This window comes from Saimiri boliviensis, chromosome 4, assembly GCF_048565385.1.
Source record: "Saimiri boliviensis isolate mSaiBol1 chromosome 4, mSaiBol1.pri, whole genome shotgun sequence".
Taxonomy (NCBI): Eukaryota; Metazoa; Chordata; class Mammalia; order Primates; family Cebidae; genus Saimiri; species Saimiri boliviensis.
This window is the reverse complement of record NC_133452.1, coordinates 108,276,801-108,289,980: the sequence shown is the minus strand read 5'-3', so window position 1 is coordinate 108,289,980 and position 13,180 is coordinate 108,276,801. Positions and strand designations below refer to the sequence as shown.

The window sequence follows — 13,180 nt, the reverse complement described above, 5'->3', positions numbered from 1 at the left end:
ACTGTCAGTGTCTAAATGTCCCTGATAGTAGGCCTGCCTCCAGCTTTCCAGGCTTCCCAAGTAATTACATCTTCACAGCCAAATTATTTTCCAACTCCCATGTTCCTAAAATTACAGCAGATTCCAGAATATTATACTTTGGCAGTAGTGTTCCTTAAAAATGAGGTACATAAACTCCTTTAATTGTATAGTGAAATAAAAATATAATTCAATTTCAATTTAAGGACTAGGGGCAACTAAAATCTGGTTATTTGAAGAACTTGAGAGTCTAATTTTCAGTGAAAAGATGAGGAAATAAAGTACGGAGATTTGGTAATGTAATGTTGAAAGTTGTCAGGATAATTTGGTTATAGTTCTTTCTAGATCAATGAATGGATTGAATAAGAAGATCTTTGACTTATGATTCTAGGATGTGGTACTATACTTTTACAAAATTTGTCTTGAGAAAATTCTTTGCTGTAAGATTTTCTCCCTAAAGCTAGATTAGATTTCCAATGGGAGTACCCACAATCCCTGGAAGTCTGGAACAAAATAGGCAATACTTTCTTGGCTCTACAATGGTATGGTTGCCTAAAAAATAAAAGGCAAGGTTGTGTGTACTTGCATATACATAACTACAGGGATATAGACATGGGTATGCGTGTGTGTGTGTGTGTGTGTGTGTACAACTAAGAAACCTATATATGTGCAGATATAAACTTATACACATACAAACATATAAACTTCTTAGTTTCAAATGTAGTAACATAAAGAATACTTCAGTTTTTATGAAAAGATACTCTTTCAATGCAGGCTCTAAGGTGCACTGCCTAATTCACCAGCTACTAACCATATGTGGGGCTATATAAATTTAAATATAAATTAAATTAATTTAAAATTTATCTTCAGAGCTGCACTAGCCACATTTCAAGTAGTCCACATGTGTCTAGTAGCTACCATATCATATAGCACAGAGGTAGAATTCTTCCAACGTTGCAGGAAGTTCTATTGGACAGTGTTGGTCCAGGAGTTAAGGAAATATTTTAAAAATGCATTTAATTAGGGCATGTTAGTCATATCCTTTCAATAAAGTCTTCCCTGAACTGATTTCTGTTGTAGATTACTAAAATGGGCTATTTTATTATGCTATTCACATAGTGATTCAATTTCTAATTAGAGGTTGATGAAGTTCTTTCATTTACGACAGTATCATTTGCACCGTATTTTCCAACTGCATTAAGAAGTAAATTATCTCACAGAAAATAACAAAAGACAGGGAATTTATTCAACAGTCTAGAAAATATAAATATAAATATGTGTGAGGGATACGTGTGTGTGTGTGTGTATTTGTATATGTGTAAGTTTGTGTTTACTGAAAACCAAAGTTGAGGATGATGTGCTCCCACATTGTAAAATGAAATGCTAATACTAGCTTATCTTTGCAACCTTTTCAAGAAGAGTCCAGTCAAGTCCAACAGGGACTTCTGGCCTGCCTAAGGAAATCATTAGAGAAGAGTTTTTGAAGACATGTCTAAGAGCGAAGAATTACCAGTGGCTCTCAAAGATTGTGTTTGCAAGTGGCATACTGCTCACTTTTCACCGGCCAAATCAGGTCATGTGACCAAACCTGCCATCAGTGGCGTGAAGTACAGTCTCCTCACAGAAAGTAACAGCAAATAATTAGGGACAATAGTGTACCTGTCACAAGGCCCTTTTGCTAATGATAAACAGCTCACTCTCTGTATTAGAGTTCTCCGGAGAAACAGGGCCAGTAGGACATACATATAAAGATATAAGGAGATTAATATGAGAATTGGTTCACATGATTATGGAAACCAAGAAGTGCCATCATATGCCATCTGCATATGATGAGAACTATGAATTCAGACTGTAATTCAGACTGAGAAACAATAGGAGCTGCTGGCATAAGTCCCAGAGTCAGAAGACTAGGAGCTCCAATATTTCAGAGAAGAAAATGGGTGTCCGGCTCATGGAGAGAGAGAGAAAAAATTCATTCTTCCTCTGCCTTTTGTGCTGTTTAGGCCTTTGACAGATTAGATGACGCTGCCCACATTGACAAGGGCAGCTCTTCTTTACCTCAGTCCACTGATTCAAATGCCATTCTCTCTCAGAAACACCCTCACAGACACACCCAGAAATAATGTTTTACCAGCTATCTGGGCATCCCTTAATGTGTCATTCAATCGACACATAAAATTAACCATCACACTGTCTTCTATATATATTTTTATAATATAGCTGGTTTCTATACGGCATTTGTATCTCTGATTAGAAAAAGGAACACTATTTTTAGAACAACTGAGGTATCTGGTTCTTAAACATTATCAACAATAGGCCACTGTGGTTTCTTGGAGTCTCTTACCAACCTTAACCTGGGCTCAGCAGCACTGGTTGCCCTCCTACCGTACTCCAAATCTGTAGAATGCATAAAAAGCAGAGAACACTTTGTTCATTACTCTGCCTGTTTTAGTGCCAGAGATCCTGGCCTGGAGTCAGAAGTCTATCAGGGAACAATTTGGACAAATTGAATTGAAGGTGTTATTTATGACCATGAGGACAGAACAAGAATAACTGCTGCTGGAAAGCTTTAGAAGATGATGATCACGTTTTATTTCTCATTAGTAGCGTATTTTAAAGGTCTGTGGTGGTCACTTTATCCATTATAAACAAACGCAGCTGAGACTTATCTTTTTGAAGAAGCTTGTATTAATCAAGACAGCACCCAGAAATGACATCTGTGAGATAGGTGTCATTTTGCAGAAGAGCCAGCAAAACAAAGAGAGATTAAGAGACTTGCCTAGAGTCTCACAACTCTTAAGTGCTAGAGATGGTGTCTGAGCTTGAGTCTTCCTGATTCCAGATTTACACATGGATCTGGTGAGCATCTTTCTACCCATATCAATAAGTAGCGTTTGTCAGGTGGCATACTGCATTCGCCAAGCCTCTTGCCAAAGGCATTATCAACATTGGTTAATTTGTCTTTAAAATCACCCTGCAAAATAACTATTATTTCTTACTATTCTATCGCTAAGGAAATTGAAGCTTACAGGGGTAAATACGGTGTGAAAAGTTACACTGCCAACAAGTACCGGAGCCAGAATTTGAAACCAAGTCCAACTCTAAAGCCACTGTTCCTACTGCTTACTAACCTCTATTGTTACAGCTTTAATGCTTCGCATCTGCATCCAAAACTAGGGGTGCCCTGAAGTGGAGAAAGGCAGTATACCTGAAGTAATATCGGAAAGGCAAGTAAAAAGAATACAATTACTTGAGTAAAAATGCATGGGGTTGGATGGTGGTGTAGGTTTATGGTGGAAATGAGAATATTAAAATGAGAATTAGAGAAGAAAATCACTTAATCATGAAATAGAAATGGACTCCTGTCCCTGAAGCTCTTTTTCTGATTTTGCTTTTCAGATCTAATTTTTGTCTTAAGCATGCTATTTTGATTCTAATCCAGTTGAAGCAAGCTTATAATTAAAGTGGCATTTACTGCATTGGACATTTTTCATACTGATTAGATAGGACTGTCTGGGGCAGCAAAAGTCCCTTGGGATCTGGGCACATCGAATATCTTGATCACATGGTAGAAATAGACAGCCAAAATCCAGCCTTGGTGGGAGACAGTCTGAGTCAGAGGCATTGTTAGATGATAAGCCAAAGCAATAGCCAGGGAGCTGAGTGCAGCCGGAGATATTAATTGCTGGGACGCTCTGTGTTCATCTCGTTTTAATCAGTTAACCATTAAAAGAGACAGAAGGAAAAAAATGAATGAAAAATCATTAGGATGACCGAATCACATGACAATTGTGTGCAACTCAAACATACCTAGTACTAAAACTTTGTATTCTGACAAAAGTTAGCACACAAGTAGCTGACATGAGATGTCATATATGACACTTAGAACCAGTCTTTTTTTTAAAGAATTGCTGCCTCTCAAAATCGTAGGATATGTAAATTAGGCCCTAGCTAGACCAACTCTAATGGAAGCTAGTATATGATTTCTAAACTATTTCAATTAGAAGTATGTTCCAGGCTAAGTCACTGATGTCCAAATAACCCCTGCAATACTTAGACATTCTTTGACAAAAGATTATTCCTAATTCCTGTATTTCTAGAATGGTGCCCAGAATTTAAAATCATAGCCCCATGTCCTGCTACTCATTGTAACTGAGAACGCAAATGTCCTTGGATAGCTGGAAAAATTGCAGAAAAAATGATAAAAGTTTTTCTTTATGACAATTAGTTCTACAGACCTCCTAGCTCTGCCAGAATGAAGGCAATTATTTATTGCTGATTAATCAGTGGAAGCGGTGGTTCTGGGTTTAAGATAGACAGTTTTCTGGCCAACAGGATCTAGAAAGTGCCCTTGGAACAACTGACTTTGCAGGATATTCATCATATTCTACGGCCACTACAAAAATATGAATTCTGGGCTTGATTTTATTTATTTATTTATTTATTTATTTTTTTGAGACGGAATTTCGCTCTTGTTACCCAGGCTGGAGTGCAATGGCACGATCTCGGCTCACCGCAACCTCCGCCTCCTGGGCTCAGGCAATTCTCCTGCCTCAGCATCCTAAGTAGCTGGGATTACAGGCACGCGCCACCACGCCCAGCTAGTTTTTTGTATTTTTAGTAGAGACAGGGTTTCACTATGTTGACCAGGATGGTCTCGATCTCTCAACCTCGTGATCCACCCGCCTCGGCCTCCCAAAGTGATGGGATTACAGGCTTGAGCCACTGCACCCGGCCTGGGCTTGATTTTAAAGAAAGAGTGAATGTTCACCCTCACTTTTTAGAATATCAAGTAGAAAATCTAAGGTTTTTCTCTAATCTTCATTCCTCTCTGTATTCCACTCTGGGAGCCTGGTTGTAAACCTTGGTATCTTGTACCTATGGTGAGTCTACAGTTGGATTGGGTTGTTCAGAATCTTCCCTCCTGTAATATACTACTACTTTATATAAAGAATGACCCCAATCATAGGTTCTTACAGGTCTTTCGAGGAGAATTTAAAACTATGGGGAAAACAGTAATTTTGTCCCACCACAAACAAATCAATCTGTGATTTGGGTATTGAGACTTCCCCAGAGAGATTTCAGCAATTAAGAATTGGAAACCCTTAATTAGAATGAAAAAGACTCAGCAATGGTAGTTGGAGATGCTGATGAGTACCAGAAGGGCTCTCTGTGTGTTGAGAGTCGGGTAGTCAATATGCAATGTAACATCTAGAGTAGCGTGGAACATTTCATTACCAAACACTGTAATCATGCCCAGGGCTCCCCTGGAGAGGCTCATCATGTGCCCTGACCTCAGGGTCCTATATCTTCTAGTGTGATTTGGGGTGCATTTAGTGGGTAAATGACCCTGCTTTTCCCCGGTGGAACTAAAGAGGGCAGGTGGATACAACAGCTTGTAGAGCTGGCACTGGACTTCGTCAGCAGTATGGCTTTTATGACCACCGATCATAAGCAAAGAAAAACTGTTTCTACCCCTCTCTGCCCAGCATCCCTCTAGTGTGCAGGTTTCTCCCCTGCGGCTCAGTGGTATACGTAACACCCTTTCTATGTACCAGGCTATGACATTGTAAGGCCCTTCTGCTAATGACAAATAGCTCACTGTCTGTATTAGTTTAGGTTCTCCAGAGAAACAGGACTATTAGGATCTACATATAAAGATACAAGGAGATTAATATGGGAATTGGCTGTAAGCAACTATAAGCAGTGATATATCCTGGGACATAGAAACAGCCTCCCCTTTTCTCTACACGTAACTGCTTCCTGTTCTTTAACAGGGAGCTTGGACCTCACCTCCTGCAGACAAATATCTACATAATATTTTCCAGTTTATTTTAATTTTGTTTGTTTGATTGTGATTTCGTTCATTGTACTGTAACTCCCAGGGTACCGAACGTAATTATAACAGGAAGTCTTCAATTAAAATGGAGTAATGGTGAGGCACGTTTGAGATACTTGCTATTTTGGAATCTAGGAAAGCAAATGTCTAAGGGAAAACAGGAAAGTAGAATTCAACATCTACCATGTTAATGGTAAAGATTCCAAAGAAAAGGCTGTGTTTAGGAAAATGATTACTGTTTAATTATGCATAGAAATCTAAAAATAAGTGAATGCATATATACCTTGGAAAGAGTGACAGAATTAAGGTAAGACGTCTGCAAAGTGAAATAGAACAAGTAATCTGGATATTATAGGCCAAAAGCAACATAAAACACCTAACAATGTTTTTTGTTATAGTAGAAAAATCAACAGTAATCTGAAATTTTCTGTTCCTTTGCAATATTAACAAACTTTATTTTATTGCTGGATATTCTCTCTGCCAGATTTCTAAAATGAGCTGGATATATCACTGCTCTAACTTTTCTAACTTTATTTCCCCTGCTACTATTATTTTATGTATTACTCTGTGGGCAGCTTACTTATTTTCTTACCTACAGGGAATAATTTAACCTAAATATTAACATTAGTCATTTGAGTATAGTATTTCACAGACATTTTTATCCCTCTGTTTTTTAAAGATCATCCATTACTTTTATTCTGTTCCTTGTGTTGACGTTTTTCATGCTGTTTGCAATAATTTTCCGTTGGAAAAAAGTTTAAATGCATACAGTGACACATCCATGAAATGGAATTTTCAAAGACATTTGTTTCTTGGATCTGTTGCTACGATTTTAAAATAGGAATGTTATACCCAGGAAAATATGCAATGTGGGAGCAGGACATATTTTACCACTGTGGGTATGTTCAAATTTCCAAAAATATTTTTGTTTTCTTTATCTTTTTAAAGTTTGACAAGAAAATATTTGTGCATTCAAAAATTTTTTCCTAGTTATTGAGTTGTTTTTTCTCATTGTTCCTTGATGTCACCTCACCTAGTGTATGATTTCAGTGTGTTTTCTGTTTGGACTCCTGAGAGATGGCAATGTTAAGCAGGTTTATTTAGTCGTGTGATGAACAGAACTGCAGGAAGCAAGCAAAGGCTGTTAGCAGAAGCCAGGAGGAGATCTTTAAAAGCATGATGAGCTATGTTACACACACCAAGGGCACAAATAAATTGCATTTTGCACCGTCCTCAGAGATATCGCTGGTAGGTGGTAGAGTGTTGAGTCAGAGCGTTTGTTGAGGATCAATGCAGCAGCAGCAGCAGCATGGAGGTGAGAGAACCGAGGATGCCGGGAGCCACCTGGTCCCCACGACTGACAGAGCAGGACCACCGCCCCCAGCCTCAAGCTGTTCCTGCAGCTTGAAAACTATCGCAAAAGCTGGCCCAGAGTATGAGAATTTTTTAAAAGCTGAAGGGAGACAGTCCCTTTAGCGCATGGATATTCCAGTCATTAGATCCAAAGACAAGCTCTGCTTCTATTTCAAAAAAAGATACCAGATAGCTGCAGGGTTAGCTCTCCCCGAGATGGCTGTTCACATTGATTTGCTTCATGGATTGATTGCTTTTGGCATTTGCAACCCTCCTGAATAACAGAGGAAAAAAATCCAGTGGCTGGGCCAAATTCACAAATGATGAATGAACGTGGAAGACACGTTTGGTGTCACATTGACTTGCAATGGATAACGGCATTTAAAAGTAGTAACAGCTGGATTCAAGTTTTGAAAATTAGGACTGTATTATTAATGGGGGAATTGGGACACTGGGAGCTTGAGAGGGAGATTAAAAGCTTATTTGAAATGAATGGGCTTTATGCTGTACCTTGGGATGGCAGCCACCAGGTGGACATGACACAGGGACACACGGCTCTGGCCCCTTGTCAGATGACTTTTACTCAGCTGGATTCAGTGTTATACCTTAGTGTGCAACGGAGACTCTAACAAGAAGTGGCACAAAACCTCTTTTGTATTTATTGTGGGGATTTTGTAAAGTGTATTGTCTAATAAATCTCATACTGTCTTCTTCATGAAGATTTCCAGGAGAAATTCCTCACATGCCTTACAGACAGGAAAAGCTACGTTCTCCAGAGAAATGATGCCGCTCCCCTTCATAGACACTGAATCCTGTGATTGCCAGAGTTTCCCTCCTGCCTTGGCCCCAGTGAAGCAAGCGACTGGGTTTAAGACTAGAATGGGACCTTCTGTATGCTGTAGTTTTATAGAATCAGTTATTGAACTGATATTCAATACTTTTATTCCTAGCTTCACTTTTTTTTCTTACCCTTATTTTTCTTTTTCTCCTATTCTAAGCATTTTCGCAATAAGGAGGAAGTTCGTACACATTTAGTGATAAATTATCATTTGAAATTTTGCCCAAGTGGCAATATAGTTATAAAATAAAATATCCTTAATTTTTAAGAAATGCAAACCAAAGTATGAATGGGAGTGAAATGATAGGCAACTGCGATTTGCTTTAAAATATCTCAACAGCCAAAGGGGCAGATAAAGCAAAAAGGGAAACATTTTGAAAACTGAATATACGTGGGTTTTTAAAACTATCCTTTCAATTTCTGTGTATGTATGTTTAGGAATTCTGATTAGAAAATGTTTTCCATTTGGATCAAATTTCTGATATGAGGAAGGCCAAGTTTCTTGTCAACTTGACAGTTATTTCCATCAGAAAATGTCAACTAGTTGTTCACATTTTCTTCTAAAATTGGTTTAACTGTTTTGTTTTTCTCCCCCAGCCTTGTCAGTTGAAGCTTCAAGTCATTAAATCTAAGACAGAATGAAGGCAGCAAATCTAAACTCCAAGGCTACATAAGGTGTGCCAATCCACAGGTAGAAACACTCACATGTGCTTAGAGGCTCTGCTTTCCTCCTTGATAACCCAAATTCTCACTTCTGAGCTGCTATTTCTCCAGATCTAGACTCTGGAATTTACTGTCTTGAAGACTCATATAGTGCTGATCTACCCTAACTTGCAAAATTTCATGCATATTTCATACTTACACTCTTCATATGTCAATGGTGTTATTGAGTTTGGTTACTTTCTCTATCTGTGTGGTTTAATCACCAGTTTATTCATCCCTATATAAAACTTAAGATTTGAGATAAGAACTGGAATTTAGGCCAGGCATGGTGGCTCACGCCTGTAATCCCAACACTTTGGAAGGCCGAGGCGGGTGGATCACAGGGTCAAGAGATCGAGACCATCCTGGTCAACATGGTGAAACCCCGTCTCTACTAAAAAAATACAAAAAAGTAGCTGGGCATGGTGGCACGTGCCTGTAATCCCAGCTACTCAGGAGGCTGAGGCAGGAGAATTGCCTGAACCCAGGAGGCGGAGGTTGCGGTGAGCCGAGATCGTGCCATTGTACTCCAGCCTGGGTAACAAGAGTGAAACTCCGTCTCAAAAAAAAAAAAAAAAAAAAGAACTGGAAATTAAGGCCAGGCACTTGGCTCATGCCTGTAATACCAGCATTTTGGGAGGCTGAGTTGGGCAGATCAGGAGGTCAGTTCAAGATCAGCCTGGCCAACATGGTGAAACCCCATCTCTCCTAAAAATACAAAAATTAGCCGGGCGTGGTGGTAGGAGCCTATAATCCCAGTTACTCCAGAGGCTAAGCCAGGAGAGTCACTTGAACCCAGGAAATGGAGGTTGCAGTGAGCTGAGACTGTGCCATTACACTACAGCCTAAGTGACAGAGCAAGACTCCATCTCAAAAACAAAAACAAAAAAACTGGAAATTAAAGGAGTGTTAGGAAAGAATGCGTCTTGGTTTAGAGTCTGAAAAGTCTGCTGTGGGTGCTAAGCTGCCTACTAAGGGAAATGGGGATGCTAAGAGAAATTTGTCATATGTCTTCAGAGCATTGTCTGGCAACTGATTAAAACAAAGGAAGAGTGAAACAACATCCGCTTTCTCTCCACCTCACACTGATAAAATGGTTGAATAAATGCACTTTGCTTACGGCCATGAAGAACACAGGGAACTTCATCTTTCCAAGAGTTTTCATGCCATGCTCAAGGCTAACTCTTTTGGTCCTGATGTTTTATTTTTTAGCACCTGCTGGATCAAGAAGCACCCGCAATGATCATTTCTCAAAAATGTCTGAAATGATTCTGACTATGAACCTTGATCACAATTCAAACCCTTAGGCTACTAAAAACAGAATGTTCTGATTGTTTTCAGCATTAACCACTAAATTTTGCTTTGTATTTCCACATTCTCTATTCTGGGTGCACTTTTTAAACAGAGTCTGAAAGTGCTATTCTTTTTTTTTTTTTTTTTTTTTTTTTTTTTTTTTTTGAGACGAAGTTTCGCTCTTGTTACCCAGGCTGGAGTGCAATGGTGCGATCTCGGCTCACCGCAGCCTCCGCCTCCTGGGCTCAGGCAATTCTCCTGCCTCAGCCTGCTGAGTAGCTGGGATCACAGGTACGCGCCACTATGCCCAGCTAATTTTTTGTATTTTTTTTAGTAGAGACGGGGTTTCACCATGTTGACCAGGATGGTCTCGATCTCTTGACCTCGTGATCCACCCGCCTCGGCCTCCCAAAGTGCTGGGATTACAGGCTTGAGCCACCGCGCCCGGCCGAAAGTGCTATTCTTATTATGACCTACAATGGTACTATTTCACTTAAAAACCAGTGCTATGCACATTGCTGGTTAACAAGCTTTGGAGAAGTATTAGGATGAACCATAGAAACTGCCACAAATGGTCAAATATTGAAATTTTTATATGCTTCAGCTCATAATGATCTCTTTCACACACATTCTCTTTACTATTTATTCATAATTTACTTTTTATACTACTTAATGGGCACATGCTGATTTCCTGTATGTCATCAATGCTCCTGAGCCATGAGGGTAAGATCAGAGCTGCAGGACCCAGACACATACTTTGTCACCTGCCAAGTGAAAGACAATGAATGGAGTTCCCTAAGTTTTTCAGTGAACTTTTGGTGTCTATGTTGCCTAATTTTATTCCCCCTCTTTGTGTTTTAGAAAGATCTAATATCCACATAGAATACCAAGGCTATTAAACCCTAAGAAAACTACGTACCTCAAAGCTTAAGTTCCTGTTATCATAGGCCTCATTTCTCAAATTTGTGTAAATGTACGTGTGATGGAAAACCAGAAGATGCTTGTTAAACATGGTCAGTTTTACTCAATGATGAATGGTTTCAGTCATCATTTTTTGTATTAAAGGAAACGTAACTATACTATGGCATAAAATGCAAATACTAAATGGATTTTTAAGATAAAATCTGACACTGGAAATGCAGATTCTGCATTTAGGACTATTGCCAGCACCAGAACCATGGGATCAAGTTTTACTACTTCTGCCGGTAGAGGAACTTTAGTGGAAGGTTTCAGAACCTGAGCCCTGACTCTGGAAAATGCATAGAAGTGACAGCAAAGTCGAAAACACTGAGAACTACACAGTAAAATTAGCACATAGCAGGATTTATTATCCTTTGTTCAATGAGTGAATAGATATGACGATAATGACAATGACCACGATAATTTTTTTTAAAAAGCTAATATTTTTGGAGTTCTTACAATGGGCCTAAGTATTAGCACATGGGTATTCCAGGGATTGGCAAACTACATCCTGCAGGCCAAATTCAGCCCACTGCCTGTTTTTGTAAGTAAGGGTTTATTGGAACATAGCCACATCAAGTCATTCAGGTATTATCTATGGTTGCTTCCATTCTATTTAATACAAGGGCATACTTGAGTAGTTGCCACAGAGACTACATAGTCCACAAAGTCCAAACTATTTATTATCTGGTTCTTTACAGAAAAAAATTGCCAATCCTTGTATTAGTGCATTAATTCTCATAATGAGCTTATGAGGGAAATTCTAATATTAATGTCATTTTACCGATGAGAAAACTAAGGCACAGAAAGGTTATTTAACTTACTCAAGGCAGTAGAACAAGTAAGTGGCAGGGCAGAATTTGAATCCATCAGTCTGGTTCTAGATCCCACATATCTGAAACAACTCACTGTAGAGATCCTTCTAGATAAGAGAAAAATGTATTCAATGTCACTCCAAAAAGATAGGTTCTAAGTTGACAGCCTCCTAGCGGGTTTATAAACAACAGATATCTATTTCTTCTGATCTGGAGGCTGGAAGTCCGAGGTCAGGGTATTAGATGGTTTGAATGTTTGTGCCCTGCAAATCTATGTTGAACTGTGATTCTCAATTTTGGAAGTGGGGCCTGGTGGGAGGTGACTGGATCATGGAGGCGAAACTATCAGGAATGGTTTAGCACCATCCCTTGGTAGTAAATGACTTCTCGCTCAGTTAGTTCATGTGAGACCTGGCTATTTAAAAGAGTCTGGGACCTCTCTCTCTGTTGCTCGCACTCTCACACATGAGAACACTAGCTCCCTCTTTGCCTTCTGCCATGATTGTAAGCTTCCTGAGTTCCTTACCAGAAGCAGATGCCAGCACCATGCATCTGTACAGCCTGCAGAACTGTGAGCCAATTAAACCTCTTTTCTTTTTAAGTCACTTAGCCTCAGGTATTTCTTTATAGCAATGCAAAAATAGACTAACACAGGGTACCAGCAAGATTGTGTTCTGGTGAGGGCTTTCTTCCAGGCTGCAGACTGCTGCCTTCTCATTACATCCTCACCTGGCAGAAGGAGCACCAGAGAGCTAACTGGGGTTACTTTAGGGCACTAGTCCCTTTCATGAGGGTTCCATCCTCATGATCTAATCACTTTCCAAAGGCTTCACCTCCTAATACCATCACATTTGGAGTTCGGATTTGAACATATAAGTTTTGGGGGAAATGTAAGCATTCAGTTCATTGTAGTGTCTAAGAACATCACAGCCCCATCCACTTGATGCCCACTCCCCATGTGCCAGTGGGAAGTTCAAAGAATCCTGAAATGTCTAAACAGAACCCTTAAAAAAAACACTAAAAACCATTAAACCATTAAAACTATTGCTCTAGCCAAAACTGTCTCTTCCTGAATATGGTTTACAAATTCCAATTCCATGTTTGTGCATTCCCTAAGTTGTTTTCTACTCTTTGCTCTTCCAATACCCACCGTGAAAGTGGAAGGAAATTCATATATCATCTGGAAGAATGTTAATGCTGGGGTGTGTCAGGTTTACACTGGGATGATCATGAAAAGGCCATTCTTTTAACTTCGTATTCAAGATTCCTAGAAAGCAAAGGTTACAACTACTTAGTGAATTTCTTAAGATCTTGCAACGTGCATGCTAATACATAATAAATACAACAAACGATCCTGTGTTC

The 13,180-nt window shown here is 39.3% G+C and overlaps 1 protein-coding gene across 2 annotated transcripts in view; it reads right to left on the bottom strand.

The window, feature by feature from the left end:
* Positions 1-1,321: 1,321 nt before the first annotated feature.
* The window catches only part of LOC104650622 (acyl-CoA-binding protein-like), a 49,338-nt gene continuing 37,479 nt past the window's right edge, over positions 1,322-13,180 (bottom strand). Inside the window, exons 2-3 of one of the 2 annotated variants that reach the window (XR_012517294.1) lie at positions 12,969-13,085; positions 1,322-11,925 (exon numbers count right to left, since the gene is read on the bottom strand). Coding sequence is in view for 1 of the 2 variants with exons in the window: in XM_074398032.1 (XP_074254133.1) it covers positions 13,046-13,085 (40 nt within the window). In the remaining variant the exon portion in view is untranslated. Of the gene's footprint in view, positions 13,086-13,180 lie in introns of both variants that reach the window. The other variant, XM_074398032.1, reaches the window with a different exon arrangement.